Here is a 21,410-nt window from a genome sequence, read left to right on the forward strand (position 1 = left end):
GGCAAGGAAGACAGGGAAAGTGAGTGATCGGTGTACGCGGGCCGAAGGATTGCCCTTTACTGGGACAAGTGCATACCGCGAGAATTTTCTGGGAGGTTACAAACAGCGCCCGACCATGGCGGGCTTCAAGCTCGGGATCGTCCGCCTTGGCAGAACAGCAGGGAAAGTGAGTATATCAGGCTCTTGTCTCATCGTCCACATCAACATGGCGAGCCGGGCAAACCGACCGCCATGCCATTTTTTCGGTCAATAATTCTCTATTTGAAAAGCCCCGTTGTGATGATTGGACTTGTTATATTAGTTTCTAATCTTCTGTAGATAGATATGTATATTGTCTTGGTGTGGTGTTTAAATGGACATGTATTTCCCCGTTTGTCATCGGATGTAAGGGGTGTACAAAGTACCGTTATGGAGCTGTCAAACTCGAAACGTCACGCGCATGTCGTGCTGTCAAACGTCCCCGTCCCCGGGTACTGTTGCGATGTAGGACTCCATACACGTGCGACTCTTTATCACATTACGTATTAGTAGGTCTTATTGTTTATCCAGCTGACTGAAGGTTATTGAAATGTTCTATTTATGGATATATGGTAAATCAATATTACCGTATTTGTTCTCGTAGGCGAACCTCGGTCAGCATCACTATGTTTCATTAATGTATTAGGGCCTATTCTTATTATTTTTCAATCTTCACGCAACTAAGAATTCAATTGGGTTTCCGTTTCTTTAATTGAAGAGAAGGAAAATATAATTTCCATTGTCACATTTATATTGGGGTACATAATCTGCCTGACAAAGAAATGTACTGACTGCAACAGCTGGTAAGTAGGTCTTTGTTCCTAGCTACATTGTTGTATACAGCGACAACATGTGGCCTTGTGGGTCTCATTCACACCTGGTGGTTGTCAAATAAAGCTGTGAAAAAAGTCTGGTCATTCATCAGAACTATCATACTTTATAAACCTTGCAACTCTGATAAAAGTAGTGAAAATTCATGGTTCATTTTCCATTGTAACGATATTACATACTTTTATAACGGTATATATATAGACACAAATTGATACTACGTTTATAACAGTATATAGCTATAGACTCAAATTGTACCCAGTATACCTGTGGATCCTACCTGTGTATCTAGTCTGTCATAATTGAAATATCTGTCCTATGGAAATACAACATGTGCTATATATAGTCTGAAAACATATCTGTGTGCAAGTCAGATGTATACTATTAAAAAATATTTTGATAGTATAAAAGATATTTTGTTAATTATGTCAGATACTATAAAAAACATTTTTCACCTTGGTCAAGGAATTAAAGTTGTCAAGTTATTCAATTGTCCAGGGATATCGGCTTTAATCTGCAATAAACAGCCTTTATTCTTCTTGATTTTACAAGTTACCAATGAGGAGATAATCTATCATGGTGACACAATTGCAATCACTAGGAAGGATCTAGATAAGATAATCTATTATAGGTGGTGACACAATCACTAGGAAGCCAAAACAACTAGAAGGTGGGGCCATTTTTACACTAGCTATATAGATAACATGTAAATTTTCCTGTGGACTTTGTTATTTTACTCGCGGGTCCTCAAGTTCTACCTAACCTAACCTTTGTATATAGATATATATGGTTCATAATTATCAACACATGACTATTTGCAGTATGATGTTCCAAAGCTTCATGACCCCACACTGAAATACAATTACATATCATATTTATCTTTATTCATTTTCTTTGCTTTTAAAGGTGAATTATAAACCAAGATATCAAGGTAAAATTGAAGTAACATAATACTCAAACTTTATATAAATTAAACATGTGGACATATTTGTCCTTTTTCAAAAGATGATTTTTGGTGGTGAACATTACATTTCTCCTTCGAGCTGTGACCCAACAATATGATTGAGGATCAAACAATATGTATATTAAATATATGACAATATGTTTATGTAATATTTAAAAAATAATTACAATGATCACGTTACGTTGATGATTGTTTTGTTGAAATAATCAGAACTTCTTTAGATATTTAAATCAGGGTAAAATTTACAGTACTCTGACACAAACATTCAAGTCTAATGAAATGACAGTCTTCTGGATGCCATATTACAACACTAAGAAGAAATCAACACATCATATTTTTCACATTAATGTATTGCCAACAAATAAACACATTGTGTCAGTTTCCATTTATTTAATAAAAAAAACATTGATATTGATTTGGTTACATTGGTTTAATTTGTGTATGCTTTTATGAGTAGAATGTTTTGATTTCAGCTCTTTATAAATCAAATATTTAAAAAGAGTTTGCATTTTGTTCACAAGTATAAGTTATAGATATTTCAATGACTTGAGTTGGACTATTGGCCGTGGGTTATCTAACAAACTATATATATATAGCTATAATTAGACGTCATCAATGACTTGTATTTCAGTTGTGTACGTTAGAAATTTATGAGTGTCGATTTCTGTGAATGTATATGACCACTTAAACAACTGGTGTTGGTTTCCGTGGTGGGGAAGTATTGTAGTTACTCTCCATTAATGACTTGAGTGTCATGACATTTCGTTTGTCACTGCTATAAAAAATCACCAGTCCCCAAACTGTTAATTACCAAGTCAAAAAAATGGTTTCTCGCTCATGATCAGCTATGGTATTTAAGAGTCCTTTGGACATAATTAAGTCTAAGATGTACTGTGTGTGGACATTGTTAATTCTAAGATGTACTGTCTGGACATTGTTAAGTCTAAGATGTACTGTGTGTGGACATTGTTTAGTCTAAGATGTATACGTACTGTCAGGACATTGTTAAGTCTAAGATGTACTGTGTGTGGACATTGTTTAGTCTAAGATGTACTGTCTGGACATTGTTAAGTCTAAGATGTACTGTGTGTGGACATTGTTTAGTCTAAGATGTACTGTCTGGACATTGTTAAGTCTAAGATGTACTGTGTGTGGACATTGTTTAGTCTAAGATGTACTGTCTGGACATTGTTAAGTCTAAGATGTACTGTGTGTGGACATTGTTTAGTCTAAGATATATACTGTGTGGTATTTTTAGCCCACCATCATCAGATGGTGGGCTATTCAAATCGCCCTGCGTCCGTGGTCCGTCGTCCGTCCGTCCGTCCGTCCCTCCGTCCGTCCGTAAACAATTCTTGTTATCGCTAATCCTCAGAAAGTACTGAAGGGATCTTTCTCAAATTTCATATGTGGGTTCCCCTTGGTGCCTAGTTATGCATATTGCATTTTGAGACCAATCGTAAAACAACATGGCCGACAGGCAGCCATCTTGGATTTTGACAATTGAAGTTTGTTATCGCTATTTCTGAGAAAGTACTCAAGGGATCTTTCTCAAATTTCATCTGTAGATTCCCCTTGGTGCCTAGTTATGCATATTGCATTTTGAGACCAATCGGAAAACAACATGGCCGACAGGCAGCCATCTTGGATTTTGACAATTGAAGTTTGTTATCGCTATTTCTGAGAAAGTACTGAAGGGATCTTTCTCAAATTTCATATGTAGGTTTCCCTTGGTGCCTAGTTATGCATATTGCATTTTGAGACCTATCGGAAAACAACATGGCCGACAGGCAGCCATCTTGGATTTTGACAATTGAAGTTTGTTATCGCTATTTCTGAGGAAGTACTGAAGGGATCTTTCTCAAATTTCATATGTAGATTCCCCTTGGTGCCTAGTTATGCATATTGCATTTTGAGATCAATCGGAAAACAACATGGCCGACAGGCAGCCATCTTGGATTTTGACAATTGAAGTTTGTTATCGCTATTTCTGAGAAAGTACTGAAGGGATCTTTCTCAAATTTCATATGTAGGTTTCCCTTGGTGCTTAGTTATGCATATTGCATTTTGAGACCTATCGGAAAACAACATGGCCGACAGGCAACCATCTTGGATTTTGACAATTGAAGTTTGTTATCGCTATTTCTGAGGAAGTACTGAAGGGATCTTTCTCAAATTTCATATGTAGATTCCCCTTGATGCCTAGTTATGCATATTGCATTTTGAGATCAATCGGAAAACAACATGGCCGACAAGCAGCCATCTTGGATTTTGACAATTGAAGTTTGTTATCGCTACTTCTCAGAAAGTACTGAAGGGATCTTTCTCAAATTTCATATGTAGGTTTCCCTTAGTGCTTAGTTATGCATATTGCATTTTGAGACCAATCGGAAAACAACATGGCCGACAGGTAGCCATCTTGGATTTTGACAATTGAAGTTTGTTATCGCTATTTCTGAGAAAGTAATGAAGGGATCTTTCTCAAATTTCATATATAGGTTCCCCTTGGTGCCTAGTTATGCATATTACATTTTAAGACCTATCAGAAAACAACATGGCCGACAGGCAGCCATCTTAGATTTTGACAATTGAAGTTTGTTATCGCTATTTCTCAGAAAGTAATGAAGGGATCTTTCTCAAATTTCATATTTAGGTTCCCCTCGGTGCCTAGTTATGCATATTGCATTTTGAGACTAATCGTAAAACAACATGGCCGACAGGCAGCCATCTTAGATTTTGACAATTGAAACTTATTATCGCTATTTTTCAGAAAGTACTGAAGGGATCTTTCTCAAACATTTTTATAAGTTCCCCTTGGTCTGTAGTTCTGCATATTGCATCTTGGGACCAATAGGAAAACAACATGGCCGACAGGCAGCCATCTTGTATTTTGACAATTGAAGTTTGTTATCGCTATTTTACAGAAGGTACTGAAGGGATCTTTCTCAAATTTCATATGTAGGTTCCCCTTGGTCCCTGGTGTTGCATTTTGGGACCAATCCAAAAACAACAGACAGCCATTATTGCTAAATCTTAAATTTTATATATAGGTTCCCCTTGTTTGAAAAGTACTAGAGGGCTGTTTCTGAATTTACACAGATTAGTAAGACTTAGAGGAAGGGAAAAGTAGAGAAAAGATCAATCTGACATGGAACCTATAAAGATCATTCAATGGTGGGCGCCAAGATCCCTCTGGGATCTCTTGTTCTAATATTACTATGGTGTTTTAAACTTCGTTCTCAATGGAAGGAGTACTGGGTAGGACAGTAATATTTTTGAGAGAGTTATTGAGAATAAACAGAACTTTCACTCTGTGATTGGGGCACTAGTATCAATATTACATGAGACAATAAAATAGTTTCATTGCTCTATAATTGCAAACTTTGTGCTGGACCAAATTTTAAGATTTTTTATGGCTAGATAAACTGATAACTAGTTGTTGCAAAGTGGTGCTTTTTGGTGCTGGATCTGGTTTCAGTCAAGTTCATGCCAGCAAGACTTTTAATTGTGATTAATATAAGGTACTGATCGCCCCTAATGGCTCCAAACCATGATAGTAAGTTACAACGTAGGATCATTATTACATCTCAAACACAGACTGTTTTTTCGTTGCCTTGGGAACACGGCCCATAGTTTTGACTATGACAAAAAAAACTCTTAAAATTAGGAAAAATAACAAAAAGATATTTGCATTTAATCATAATTACTAGGTTATTTCTCTCCAGTGGAGCTCATACATTTCGGTGTTCAAGCAAATATAACAAAACCAAGATTAATACAATTTGTAGATCTAGACTGCAGTCAGCTGTACATGTGGGCTATGGAATGTTAACCAGCCAGAATTTTTTTACAATTTGTCATTTGAAGGAATGATCAGATTTTGATGAAACTTGCTTGGTAGACTTATTACCTACATCCCTTGCTCAAGTTCGATTATCGTCATATTCTGCACATATTTAATTTGGCTGCTGTCACCTGATTGACCGATTGCTTTCTGTATGATATCTTTTGAAGGAATGATCAGATTTTGATGAAACTTGCTAATGGTACATATTTGTTACTAATCATGTTGATTACTTTCATAGGAACTAAATATAATTAATGACTGAACACAAATACATGTAATGATTCTAAATGTTGTGTGTTTCATGTTTAATGCATGTTAATCACTTTGATTTCTTGTAATACAATATTTGCATGGGTGGGATCTTGACATCTCTGTCCTTGTTATTTTTACATTGATCATATTAATACCAAGATGATGTCAGTGCAGTCTCGAGTTAGTCTGATCATATTAATACCAAAATGATGTCAGTGAGGTCTCCAGTTAGTCTGATCATATTAATACCAAAATAATGCCAGTGAGGTCTCCAGTTAGTCTGATCATATTAATACCAAAATGATGTCAGTGAGGTCTCCAGTTAGTCTGATCATATTAATACCAAAATGATGTCAGTGAGGTCTCCAGTTAGTCTGATCATATTAATACCAAAATGATGTCAGTGAGGTCTCCAGTTAGTCTGATCATATTAATACCAAAATGATGTCAGTGTGGTCTCCAGTTAGTCTGGTCATATTAATACCAAAATGATGTCAGTGTGGTCTCCAGTTAGTCTGATCATATTAATACCAAAATGATGTCAGTGTGGTCTCCAGTTAGCCTGATCATATTAATACCAAAATGATGTCAGTGTGGTCTCCAGTTAGCCTGATCATATTAATACCAAAATGATGTCAGTGAGGTCTCCAGTTAGTCTGATCATATTAATACCAAAATAATGCCAGTGAGGTCTCCAGTTAGTCTGATCATATTAATACCAAAATGATGTCAGTGAGGTCTCCAGTTAGTCTGATCATATTAATACCAAAATGATGTCAGTGTGGTCTCCAGTTAGCCTGATCATATTAATACCAAAATGATGTCAGTGTGGTCTCCAGTTAGTCTGATCATATTAATACCAAAATGATGTCAGTGTGGTCTCCAGTTAGCCTGATCATATTGATACCAAAATGATGTCAGTGTGGTCTCCAGTTAGCCATCTATTTACTCTGGGGGATTACCATCAGGTGATGTAATGTGGTTTCTATGTAATCTCTGTGTCCTTGACCGCCTGATATTCCCCTACATATCTACCTGTAATATAACATGGTTTCTATGTAATCGGTGTGGTCACATGTCTACCTACATATATCCCCTACATATCTATCTGTACCTTGATCTACTCACCTGTAGGACTTTGTGTGAGCTATCCCTGTAGGTCCAGCTGTGGTATGTAACAGATTAATTTGACTGGTAATTAGTGATATCAGTATAGGTAAGTAAACACTGGAATTACTGCGGGATTGACAGCCATTATAAGCCCCATACAATGATTTAGGGCAAGAGATAGCATCCCACACTATCTAAAAATGATGAGGATTATGTTATGGCATTGGACGTCTGTGTTGATATAACTTTTGAAAACAACAACAATTTTCACAAAAGTTATTGCCCTTCATGATCAGGGTTCCAGATATTTTTTTGCAATTGGTTCTAATTTATAATAATCCACAGTTTCAAAAAGTGGAGGAGTACAAATAATGTGATAAGCGTAATAGGAAGTACTGGCTGATGGATATTATATGCCCTTCTAAAAGCACCAGTAGGTTAATTTTAAAATATCGGTCAGTAGCATAGTAGTTTAACAGTATAGAGAAAAAAAACAGAAATATACGATGACATAAACGTTAACACACAAAAAGTCATCAAGAACTCACATGTAGCTGATAAAATTTTGTTTACACATTTTTATCTCACATTAAATCATCATTCAATGGAGAGTGCCAGGATACCTCTAGGATCTACATGTACCTGGTAACTTCACACGTGTAGTGTACGTAGTATATGTATAGTAGTACCCAGGGTAATATATAGTACATTGTATGAAGTAGCTATATATATATATAGTGGAACCCAGAATTTATGTGTGAATTTAATCAGACTTTGTCCAGTTTGCTATGGCATGAAAAATGGTACCTTCGTTTTGGTACGGTACAGACATATATATATATTGTTTTACCCTGTAATAATCTTACTTGTTTCGTTTTGGTACGGTACAGACATATATATATATATTGTTTTACCCTGTAATAATCTTACTTGTTTCGTTTTGGTACGGTACAGACATATATATATATATTGTTTTACCCTGTAGTAATCTTACTTGTTTCGTTTTGGTACGTATACAGACATATATATATTGTTTCACCCTGTAATAATCTTACTTGTTTCGTTTTGGTACGGTACAGACATATATATATATATTGTTTCACCCTGTAATAATCTTACTTGTTTGGAGTAAGCCGACTGTAATAATCTTACTTGTTTGGAGTAAGCCGACTGTAATAATCTTACTTGATTGGAGTAAGCCGACATTACGATAATCTGGGAGAGAACAGATGAGATTATTTTATTAGGAGTTCCTTATAACGATAATGTGATTGTACTGCTTCAACCAAACTTGATCAATACTGCTGTCCTTGGTGCCGTTCTATACTGGGGCATTATCATGATTGATGATCTTGGCCTTTTTTGTTTATGAGATGTTGAATGGCACATCCGGCAGATTTATTTTTTGGTGGGGATACATGATACATTGTGGAGATGTGAATTCTACCCGCTGACAAGAATCTTTCTTAAATTGTCTCTGTGTATATATGTTGTTATAGATATTGGAGACTGGACAGTGTCCCTAGGCCTGTGTATGTTGTTATTATACCCCCGCAATGAAGTTAGAGGGTATACTGGAATCAGGTTGTCTGTCCGTCTGTAGACACATTTTGTCCGGACAACTCCTCCTAAACCAATGGGCCGCTTCCAATGAAACTTTACACAAATATTAATGATCATGTGTAGATGTGTATGCCACTTTTTTTCAAAATTATGGTTGTTATATGGCAACTGGTCACTATAAACAGGTTTTCCGATAAGAACCATAACTTTAAGTTTGTCCAGACAACTAGTACTCCTCCTAAACCGAAGGGCCGATTTCAATGAAACTTCACACAAATATAGAGGACCATGTGTAGATGTGCATGCTTCTTTCTTTTTCTTAAAATTATTGTTGCTATGGCAACTGGTCACTATAAACAGGCTTTCCGATAAGATAAGAACCATAACTTTAAGTTTGTCCGGACAACTCCTCCTAAACTGAACGGCCGATTTCAATGAAACTTCACACAAATATAGAGGACCATGTGTAGATGTGCATGCTACTTTCTTTTTCTAAAAATCATGGTTGCTATATGGCAACTGGTCACAATTAACAGGTTTTTCAATAAGAACCATAACTTTAAGTTTGTCCGGACAACTCCTCCTAAACCGAAGGGCCGATTTCAATGAAACTTCACACAAATATAGAGGACCATGTGTAGATGTGGATGCCACTTTCTTTTTCTCAAAATTATGGTTGCTATGGCAAGGGGGGTATACTGGAATATGTTGGGGGGGGGGGGGGGGGGGTATTAGTCAGCCATCCTGGCGACAATTCTAGTTTAGTTTGTTATGTGGCTGTGTGTATATAAGTAATTGGTTCAGTTTTAGTGTGGTTTCTGTTGTTATCATGCTACACTGAAGTTTATTGAACATCGCGATTCTAAAAGGATGACACAAAAGGTTGTGTAAAATTCATTAATGGTTCGAATTCTGTATACTAAATCTGCTGAGGCAGCTGACTAGTACGTATACTTGTTAACATAAACTAAGCTAACAAGACATGTTAACAGATCATACACCATGTCTAACATAAACTAAGCTAACCAGACATGTTAACAGACCATACACCATATCTAACATAAACTAAGATAAACTTAGCTAACCAGACATGTTAACAGATCATACACCATATCTGACATAAACTAAGCTAACCAGACATGTTAACTGGTCATACACCATATCTAACATAAACTAAGCTAACCAGACATGTTAACAGATCATACACCATATCTAACATAAACTAAGCTAACCAGACATTTTAACAGATCATACACCATATCTAACATAAACTAAGCTAACCAGACATGTTAACAGACCATACACCATATCTAACATAAACTAAGCTAACCAGACATGTTAACAGATCATACACCATATCTAACATAAACTAAGCTAACCAGCAGACTATACACCATATCTAACATAAACTAAGCTAACCAGACATGTTAACAGATCATACACCATATCTAACATAAACTAAGCTAACCAGACATGTTAACAGATCATACACCATATCTAACATAAACTAAGCTAACCAGCAGACCATACACCATATCTAACATAAACTAAGCTAACCAGACATGTTAACAGATCATACACCATATCTAACATAAACTAAGCTAACCAGACATGTTTACAGATCATACACCATATCTAACATAAACTAATTAGCTAACCAGACATGTTAACAGATCTAGATCATACACCATATCTAACATAAACTAAGCTAACCAGACATGTTAACAGACCATACACCATGTCTAACATAAACTAAGCTAACCAGACATGTTAACATATCATACACCATATCTAACATAAACTAAGCTAACCAGACATGTTAACAGATCATACACCATATCTAACATAAACTAAGCTAACCAGACATGTTAACAGATCATACACCATATCTAACATAAACTAAGCTAACCAGACATGTTAACAGACCATACACCATATCTAACATAAACTAAGCTAACAAGACATGTTAACAGATCTTACACCATATCTAACATAAACTAATTAGCTAACCAGACATGTTAACAGATCATACACCATATCTAACATAAACTAAGCTAACCAGACATATTAACAGATCATACACCATATCTAACATAAACTAAGCTAACCAGACAGGTTAACAGACCATACACCATATCCTAACATAAACTAAGCTAACCAGACATGTTAACAGATCACACACCATATCACACATAAACTAAGCTAACCAGACATGTTAACAGATCATACACCATATCTAACATAAACTAAGCTAACCAGACAGGTTAACAGACCATATCTAACATAAACTAAGCTAACCAGACATGTTAACTCCATGATTATATACCTATACCAAACTATCTAGAAATAGCTGGCTATCTGGAACACTGATGGTGTTACTTTTCTAACAAATTGTGACAGCCAATGTTAACTTATTCAGGAAAGAGGTTTTTAAATCATGGCATACATTGAGTTTGCGAAAGGACAACTTGGAAAATGATAAGTTACTCTTAAATACACCGCTTTGGTGTAACGAGAGAAAAAAAATGGAGGAAAATTCCACATCAACAAGTCCAATAAAAGAGTGTATCTCAGCATCAAACCTAAGCTAACCATACTTGTAAGACTGGTGTTATACTAGCTGTACAGCAGGGTGTAAATGAAGACATATGACCAGTTACTAGTCCTCCTTCCTTATTACACATATATTATTCATAGGACTGTGTTCATGATTTACGTCTTGAAATGTAAAATTTCTTAGATTGTCCAGGAGATGTAGAGTTTAAAACAGTAGATAGATCATCAGTGATTTGTGACAATGATTAGATACAGATTATCCTGGTCATGTAGAGTTAAAACAGTAGATAGATATATATTTATCTTCATGCATCAGTGATTTGTGACAATGATTATATATATATAGATACATATTATATCTTCAGTGATTTGTGACAATGATAAGATACAGATTCTCCTGGTCATGTGTCATTACAGCTAGTGTTATATAGATGTAGGAATTTACTAACATCCAGGTTGATAACAGTTCCTAGCATTGTCACACCCTCATGGCAGACAATGGGTTAGAGTATAAAATGGTTTGATATCCTATAACAGGTGGGTTGGGGTAAGGGTTTAGTTTTCACTATACAATATTAATATTAGATGTCAATCATATGATCATGACTAGACTACTATAGTAATTAGAACAGTTAAAATGGCCACGACAGGTTAGGACAGGGTAGAAATTTCTAACAAAACAATGCAAACTTAGTCACCAGCATTTGTTAATTATACAAAAGAGAGTGAGTTTGATATTGATTACAGTGTTGATAATGGCCTATAGCTAGTCCCACTGTTCCCAGCTCGGTCAGACTGACTGTACCACCCGGTTTAAACCTTCCACTGCCTGCCTCCCGGGGTCACGCAGCAGTGAACATATAATCATTATAAGTCAACACAGGTTAGTGGAGAGACATGCTTGTAAAGACCTGTTTTATAGTACTGTTGTAAAACATTGTAATAAACCCAAGGTCTTACAAGCCCAGGCTGATTTTCTTTCGGCCTATTAAGGATGTCGGAGGGCACTGGCTGGGTATTTTTCATTACTCCCATCACTGATGTACATGACGTGGTGTTGTTGACCACTCCAGATGTAAGCTATAGGGAAGTTAGAGAGGTTCCTTGTAGCCAAAGAACCTGGCCATGGGTTATGGGTGTCCACCTTATCAAAGGAAGGAGTAGTATATATTGTATAGTATATATATATGGTCACCTTACCAGCTCAGTCTGTCGTGAATTTTGCATATGATTATATGTAGTAGTAAGATATCTACTCATATTGGAGAGCAGGATATTTTCCATTAAGTTCATTCCAATCAAATTACTGATGTGTGTTGACTCTTGAGGATCAGGAATGTACAGATTTTATGTACTGGTTGGGAGAATTTAAACGTGAACAGATGTACACACATTAGCTCACCTGCCTGTGATGTGGTGTTCATCCTACCATCATCAACTTTTAAACAACTTTTCAATAGCCTTGAGGTATAGAGATCTAGACCTAATAATTGGTCCTGTGTAGCAAGTTTGTTCAAATGAATGACCTTGATCTAAATAAGGTCACATGCTATAGCTAGGGGTCAGATATAGGCTAAAATCTTTTAAACAACATCTTCTCATGATCAATAACCAAGAGGCTCATGATCAGGGACTTGATATTGTGGGCCTGAAGTATGCTTGAATGACCTTGACGTATATGCAAGGTCACAGGGGTTAAATCTTAAAAGATTTCTTGATAGCCTAGAGACCTGAGACTTGATATTAGACCAAAAGGCTGGAATGAAGGATTGGAAAATTTATTGACATTGATATTTGAATAAAGTGATAATCAGCTTAGTATCTGCTGAAAAGACCTAGATCAACGTCAAAATTGTATGTCAATCTCTGTACAGGTGTACACACACACTGTAGCTAGGTCAGTCTCTGTACAGGTGTACACACACAATGTAGGTCAGTCTTTGTACAGGTGTACACACACAGTGTTGGTCAGTCTCTGTACAGGTGTACACACACAGTGTTGGTCAGTCTCTGTACAGGTGTACACACACAATGTAGGTCAGTCTCTGTACAGGTGTACACACACAATGTAGGTCAGTCTCTGTACAGTTGTACACACAATGTAGGTCAATCTCTGTACAGGTGTACACACAAAATGTAGGTCTGTCTCTGTACAGGTGTACACACAGTATTGGTCAGTCTCTGTACAGGTGTACACACACAGTGTTGGTCAGTCTCTGTACAGGTCTACACACACAATGTAGGTCAGTCTCTGTACAGGTGTACACACAATGAAGGTCAGTCTCTGTACAGGTGTACACACACAATGTAGGTCAGTCTCTGTACTGGTGTACACACAATGTAGGTCAGTCTCTGTACAGGTGTACACACACAGTGTTGGTCAGTCTCTGTACAGGTGTACACACACAATGTAGGTCAGTCTCTGTACAGGTGTACACACACAATGTAGGTCAGTCTCTACAGGTGTACACACACAATGTAGGTCAGTCTCAGTACAGGTGTACACACACAATGTAGGTCAGTCTCTGAACAGGTGTACACACACAATGTAGCTTGGTCAGTCTCTGTACAGGTGTACACACACAATGTAGGTCAGTCTTTGTACAGGTGTACACACACAGTGTTGGTCAGTCTCTGTACAGGTGTACACACAGTGTTGGTCAGTCTCTGTACAGGTGTACACACACAATGTAGGTCAGTCTCTGTACAGGTGTACACACACAATGTAGGTCAGTCTCAGTACAGGTGTACACACACAATGTAGGTCAGTCTCTGTACAGGTGTACACACACAATGTAGGTCAGTCTCTGTACAGGTGTACACACACAATGTAGGTCAGTCTCAGTACAGGTGTACACACACAATGTAGGTCAGTCTCTGAACAGGTGTACACACACAATGTAGCTAGGTCAGTCTCTGTACAGGTGTACACACACAATGTAGGTCAGTCTCTGTACAGGTGTACACACACAATGTAGGTCAGTCTCTGTACAGGTGTACACACACAGTGTTGGTCAGTCTCTGTACAGGTGTACACACACACTGTTGGTCAGTCTCTGTATAGGTGTACACACACAATGTTGGTCAGTACTGGTGAAGGTATTAATTGTTTTATAAGTGTACAATATTTAATTAGGTTTAATTGGTTAATTAGCTTACTAAAGGTTCTCTCTATTTCCAGGTAAAATATGCTTTGTTAGATGAGCGAGACATTTCCCTGGTGGAAAACCATGCTTTTGAGGTAATTTTTATTTCTGTTTGAAACATTCATGCTTGTATAGATAATGCATAGATAATTAGTTGTGTGCATGTAATGTACAGAAAGTTAATCTCAACTGATCAGATAAGTTTTGTATCAGCAATAAGTGCTTTTGTTAGTGTATTTTTGTGCTATGATTACCATGATTCAATTTTGCTGTTACTTATAGTCAAAATTATTTTACAATTAATAATGAAACATTAGTTTGAATGTATATTACTGAATGCAGTTAAAAGATATTCCCAGATATCATTTTTCTACAGTTCATATCATAATGGTTTTGAAAACTTCCTGTTTCAGGCGCGCATGGAAGTAGATCCTGATGGCAATGGAGCTACCATTTTTGCCTACACACACAACATCCATCGCAGTAAATCTACTGCTCAACCTCTACACAACTTCCTCTGGTAAGCTATCCCACAGTAGTGTCCCAAACAGCTCCATTGTTAAGGGTTCTACACATCGACCATAGGAAAAATAATCTTGCATAATGTGATATAAGGGTCAATTTCCAAAGATCATCCTAATCAATCAATTCAGAGGTTTATCATCTGACCAATGTTTTGGGGAATCTGGTGAAAGGTCAAGGCTAGATTTAGTGTCTTTTGACTGATAATTAATATATATATATACATATATATGAAAATAAAGTTTGGGTGAATTAGAGCACAATCTACTAATTACAAGAAGTCTTATTAATTGAACTCTTTTGATAAATTCTGCCTTTAACTGTATAAGTAACTCTCAAGTCATGCTCAGTATAAGGGCCCGACACCTACATATGTATAGCAGTGCTGGATACATATAGCAGTGTCCTACACCTATAGCAGGGACCGACACCTATAGCAGTGCTGGATACATATAGCAGGGCCCGACACCTATAGCAGCGCTGGATACATATAGCAGTGTCCTACACCTATAGCGGTGTCCTACACCTACAGCAGGGCCTGACACCTATAGCAGGGCCCGACATCTATAGCATGGCCCGACACCTATAGCAGGGCCTGACATCTATAGCAGGGCCTGACACCTATAGCAGGGCCTGACACCTATAGCAGGGCCTGACACCTATAGCAGGGTCTGACACCTATAGCATGGCCTGAAACCTATAGCAGGGTCCGACACCTATAGCATGGCCCGACATCTATAGCAGGGCCGGACACCTACAGCAGGGTCTGACACCTATAGCAGGGTCTGACACCTACAGCAGGGCCCAACACTATAGCCGTACCCGACACCTATAGCAGGGCCTGACACCTATAGCAGGGCCCGACACCTATAGCAGGGCCTGACACCTATAGCAGGGTCTGACACCTACAGCAGGGCCTGACACCTATAGCAGGGTCTGACACCTATAGCAGGGCCTGACACCTATAGCAGGATCTGACACCTATAGCAGGGCCTGACACCTATAGCAGGGCCCGACACCTATAGCAGGGCCTGACACCTATAGCAGGGCCCGACACCTATAGCAGGGTCTGACACCTATAGCAGGGCCTGACACCTATAGCAGGGCCTGACACCTATAGCAGGGCCGACACCTATAGCATGGCCCGACACCTATAGCATGGCCCGACATCTACAGCAGGGCCTGACACCTATAGCAGGGCCTGACACCTATAGCAGGGTCTGACACCTATAGCAGGGCCGACACCTATAGCATGGCCCGACACCTATAGCATGGCCCGACATCTACAGCAGGGTCTGACACCTATAGCATGGCCCGACATCTACAGCAGGGTCTGACACCTATAGCAGGGCCTGACATCTATAGCAGGGCCCGACACCTATAGCAGGGCCCGACACCTATAGCATGGCCCGACACCTGTAGCAGGGCCTGACACCTATAGCAGGGTCTGACACCTATAGCAGGGTCTGACACCTATAGCAGGGCCCGACACCTATAGCAGGGCCCGACACCTATAGCAGGGCCTGACACCTATAGCAGGGTCTGACACCTATAGCAGGGCCTGACACCTATAGCAGGGCCTGACACCTATAGCAGGGCCTGACACCTATAGCAGGGCCTGACACCTATAGCAGGGCCCGACACCTATAGCAGGGCCCGACACCTATAGCAGGGCCCGACACCTATAGCAGGGCCTGACACCTATAGCAGGGCCTGACACCTATAGCAGGGCCTGACACCTATAGCAGGGCCCAGTTTTAATGACCATGCTATAGTGATTAGCATCAATACCCGTTACTAGATAGTGTGTTATATTTACTGGTCACTACTCAATATATGTGTATTCTTCTGTACAGGGAAAGACATTGTGGGGGAATAGCTCCACGGTGGAAGGTTATACATAAAAATGGTGTAACTGTGGACAACAGAATGGAGAATCTGGCTCTCGTCCCTGAAAACAGTACTCCATACTTTGAAGAGCAGCCATCTACAAAGTCAAACAGAGAGCAAAGTCTATACTGGCTTGCAGTACAGCAACTACAGGAGGAACCACTGGAGTGTGTGAGTATCAATCGAGTGTTTATGAACCAAGTACACCAAGTGTGTATCAACTGAGTACACCAAGTGTGTACCAACCAAGTACACCAAGTGTGTATCAACCGAGTACACCAAGTGTGTATCAACTGAGTGCACCAAGTGTGTACCAACCGAGTACACCAACTGTGTATCAACTGAGTGCACCAAGTGAGTATCAATCGAGTGTTTATGAACCAAGTACACCAAGTGTGTATCAACCGAGTACACCAAGTGTGTATCAACCGAGTACACCAAGTGTGTATCAACCGAGTACACCAAGTGTGTATCAACCGAGTACACCAAGTGTGTATCAACCGAGTACACCAAGTGTGTATCAACCAAGAACACCAAGTGTGTATCAACCAAGTACACCAAGTGTGTATCAACCAAGTACACCAAGTGTGTATCAACCAAGTACACCAAGTGTTTATGAACCAAGTACACCAAGTGTGTATGAACCGAGTACGAGTACACCAAGTGTGTATCAACCGAGTACACCAAGTGTGTATCACCCAAGTACAAGTACACCAAGTGTGTATCAACCTAGTACACCAAGTGTGTATCAGTCGAATACAACAAGTGTGTATCAACCGAGTACACCAAGTGTGTTTCAACCGAGTACACCAAGTGTGTGATAGATACTGACACTGTACGATGGGATAATTACACCAGTGATAAATACTGACACTGTACGATGGGTTAATTACACCAGTGATAAATACTGACACTGTACGATGGGTTAATTACTCCAGTGATAAATACTGACACTGTACGATGTATTAATTACACCAGTGATAAATACTGACACTGTACGATGGATTAATTACTCCAGTGATTATTCATGTTTTATTATTTCAGCCGGCTGAACCAATCTACCACAAGGTCTACAACTGTAACGGAGACAGTGTTAGTGAGGGTATGTATTATTCAGCAACACAAAGCAGGCCAGGGTCATAAAACATAGGGTATGTATTCTTCAGCATCACAAAGTAGGCCAGGGTCATAAAACATAGGGTATGTATTCTTCAGCATCACAAAGTAGGCCAGGGTCATAAAACATAGGGTATGTATTCTTCAACATCACAAAGTAGGCCAGGGTCATAAAACATAGGGTATGTATTCTTCAGCATCACAAAGTAGGCCAGGGTCATAAAACATAGGGTATGTGTACGTATTCTTCAGCATCACAAAGTAGGCCAGGGTCATAAAACATAGGGTATGTATTCTTCAACATCACAAAGTAGGCCAGGGTCGTAAAACATAGGGTATGTATTCTTCAACATCACAAAGAAGGCCAGGGTCATAAAACATAGGGTATGTATTCTTCAGTATCACAAAGTAGGCAAGGTTCATAAAACATAGGGTATGTATTCTTCAACATCACAAAGTAGGCCAGGGTCATAAAACATAGGGTATGTATTCTTCAACATCACAAAGTAGGCCAGAGTCATAAAACATAGGGTATGTATTCTTCAACATCACAAAGTAGGCCAGGGTCATAAAACATAGGGTATGTATTAATCTTTATCATCACAAAGTAGGCCAGGGTCGTAAAACATAGAGTATGTATTCTTCAACATCACAAAGTAGGCCAGGGTCATAAAACATAGGGTATGTATTCTTCAACATCACAAAGTAGGCCAGGGTCGTAAAACATAGGGTATGTATTCTTCAACATCACAAAGTAGGCCAGGGTCATAAAACATAGGGTATGTATTCTTCAACATCACAAAGTAGGCCAGGGTCGTAAAACATAGGGTATGTATTCTTCAACATCACAAAGTAGGCCAGGGTCGTAAAACATAGGGTATGTATTCTTCAACATCACAAAGTAGGCCAGGGTCATAAAACATAGGGTATGTATTAATCTTTATCATCACAAAGTAGGCCAGGGTCATAAAACATAGAGTATGTATTCTTCAACATCACAAAGTAGGCCAGGGTCATAAAACATAGGGTATGTATTCTTCAGCATCACAAAGTAGGCCAGGGTCATAAAACATAGGGTATGTATTCTTCAGCATCACAAAGTAGGCCAGGGTCATAAAACATAGGGTATGTATTCTTCAGCATCACAAAGTAGGCCAGGGTCATAAAACATAGGGTATGTATTCTTCAACATCACAAAGTAGGCCAGAGTCATAAAACATTGGGTATGTATTCTTCAACATCACAAAGATGTCCAGGGTCATAAAACATAGGGTATGTATTCTTCAACATCACAAAGTAGGCCAGAGTCATAAAACATTGGGTATGTATTCTTCAACATCACAAAGATGTCCAGGGTCATAAAACATAGGGTAAAGTCATAAACATATCACATACACTATACTTTACATTTTCCCCGTCACTGTTAAGGCCCACAATGCATTGTTGAATTGATAACATTCATTACTGATGTTGCTGTAATGTGTGTGTATTATTTTTCCTAGATGAAAATTCCATGTACTATGAGTGTCACTATCCACCCTGTACCAACATGGAGAAACAGATTCGTGAGTTCAGCATCTGTGGCCGGTGTCAGGAGGTCAGGTACGTGTACAAGTCCTATCATTAAGTGCACTTTCACAAAACGACTTGTAGTTTGTCCATGACGATACGCCATATTGCTGATTGTTTAGGTGCTGTAGAACACAGCCACCTATAGTTATAATCACCTACTTTCCCTAGAACAAATTCATTCGAAACTCTTTGGAGAATCAAAATATTTTCTTATTTTTATGATAAATCCCAATGAGTTCAAGGCCAGAAATTATTCTTTCCAAGGAAACTCTAACATCACTCTGTCTCCTTCTGCAAAATATTTGTTTGTAATTTAGTAATATTTTTCACACTTTTATGTTTGAAGACATCTGTTTAAGATAAATAGATTATAGAAAAAGAGTTAAAATCATACACAATGACCTGCTTTATCATTGAGTATTCTGAACTATTTTCTGCACAAATTATTACCCTGGCTGCCCATTTTGTGCGAGGGGAGGTAACTCGTACAAACTCCAGTTGATGCGACATTGGAAAGTCACCTCTTGGGTTGATGAAAATGGTCCTCACTTGTCGAATACTGTTTTTAGTCTCGGATTTTCCAATTGGCAATCGATAAGTGAAATATTTGATTGTATCTACATCAATTTGTATTTGATACTTAAAAATGGGTGTACAAGTACTAGTACTTCTGATTGGTTCTGGTGTCATTCGAAGAACATTGGATTATTTGAGCAGTTTTGGTAGTGATGAGGGTTTTTATATGTTACTGTTGATATTTACATGTATGTCATTTTTATGGATTAAATTTTCAAAATTAGGTAAATGCCCAGCAAATATGTGAAAATATTTTCTCCCAATTAACTATTAAGTCCCCATTGATATAAATAGTCTGATAATCTCTAAATGAGGTTGACAGTGGATAATCTGTTTCTTTGTAGGTACTGTGGAATCTACTGTCAGCAGAAGGACTGGCCCACCCATAAACGGTACTGTCGAGAACGGTTACGACCTTCACAGTGTGAACGACCTCCAGACAGATAAGGTCAAGGTCACAGATTTTATTGTCAGTATGACTGTATGAATGAGGAAGAGGGCATGATGAATGGAAGCAATCACAACACCACAGATACCAATATAGGTCAAACCTATACAGCAAAAACTCTGTCAGCCAGCTGTCGACTGATCGAGGATCTCATCCACAACACAGACAAAGCAAAAACTCTGTCAGCAGCTGTCGACTGATTGAGGATCTCATCCACAATACAGACACATCAATGACCCCTGTCAGACAGTACAGACACATCAATGACCCCTGTCAGACAGTAGACACATCAATGACCGCTGTCAGACAGTACAGACACATCAATGACCTCTGTCAGTCAGTACAGACACATCAATGACCCCTGTCAGACAGTACAGACACAACATCAATTACCCCTGTCAGACAGTACAGACACAACATCAATGACCCCTGTCAGTCAGTACAGACACATCAATGACCCCTGTCAGACAGTACAGACACATCAATGACCTCTGTCAGACAGTACAGACACATCAATGACCCCTGTCAGACAGTACAGACACAACATCAATTACCCCTGTCAGACAGTACAGACACAACATCAATGACCCCTGTCAGTCAGTACAGACACATCAATGACCCCTGTCAGACAGTACAGACACATCAATGACCCCTGTCAGACAGTACAGACACATCAATGACCTCTGTCGGACAGTACAGACACATCAATGACCTCTGTCAGTCAGTACAGACACATCAATGACCGCTGTCAGACAGTACAGACACATCAATGACCGCTGTCAGACAGTACAGACACATCAATGACCGCTGTCAGACAGTACAGACACATCAATGACCCCTGTCAGACAGTACAGACACATCAATGACCCCTGTCAGTCAGTACAGACACATCAATGACCCCTGTCAGACAGTACAGACACATCAATGACCCCTGTCAGACAGTACAGACACATCAATGACCCCTGTCAGACAGTACAGACACATCAATGACCCCTGTCAGAC

General features: G+C 38.8%; 1 protein-coding gene across 1 annotated transcript; it reads left to right on the plus strand.

The window, feature by feature from the left end:
- Window positions 1-20,788, plus strand: LOC117344254 (zinc finger MYND domain-containing protein 19-like). The gene is made up of 7 exons (XM_033906947.1): window positions 1-166; window positions 14,320-14,379; window positions 14,698-14,804; window positions 16,663-16,867; window positions 17,741-17,798; window positions 19,315-19,414; window positions 20,305-20,788. Exons 1-7 carry the CDS (start codon window positions 116-118, stop codon window positions 20,405-20,407), a joined length of 684 nt encoding a protein of 227 aa, XP_033762838.1. The 5' UTR covers window positions 1-115; the 3' UTR covers window positions 20,408-20,788.
- Window positions 20,789-21,410: the final 622 nt, after the last annotated feature.

Source organism: Pecten maximus, chromosome 2 (genome assembly GCF_902652985.1).
Source record: "Pecten maximus chromosome 2, xPecMax1.1, whole genome shotgun sequence".
NCBI lineage: Eukaryota > Metazoa > Mollusca > Bivalvia > Pectinida > Pectinidae > Pecten > Pecten maximus.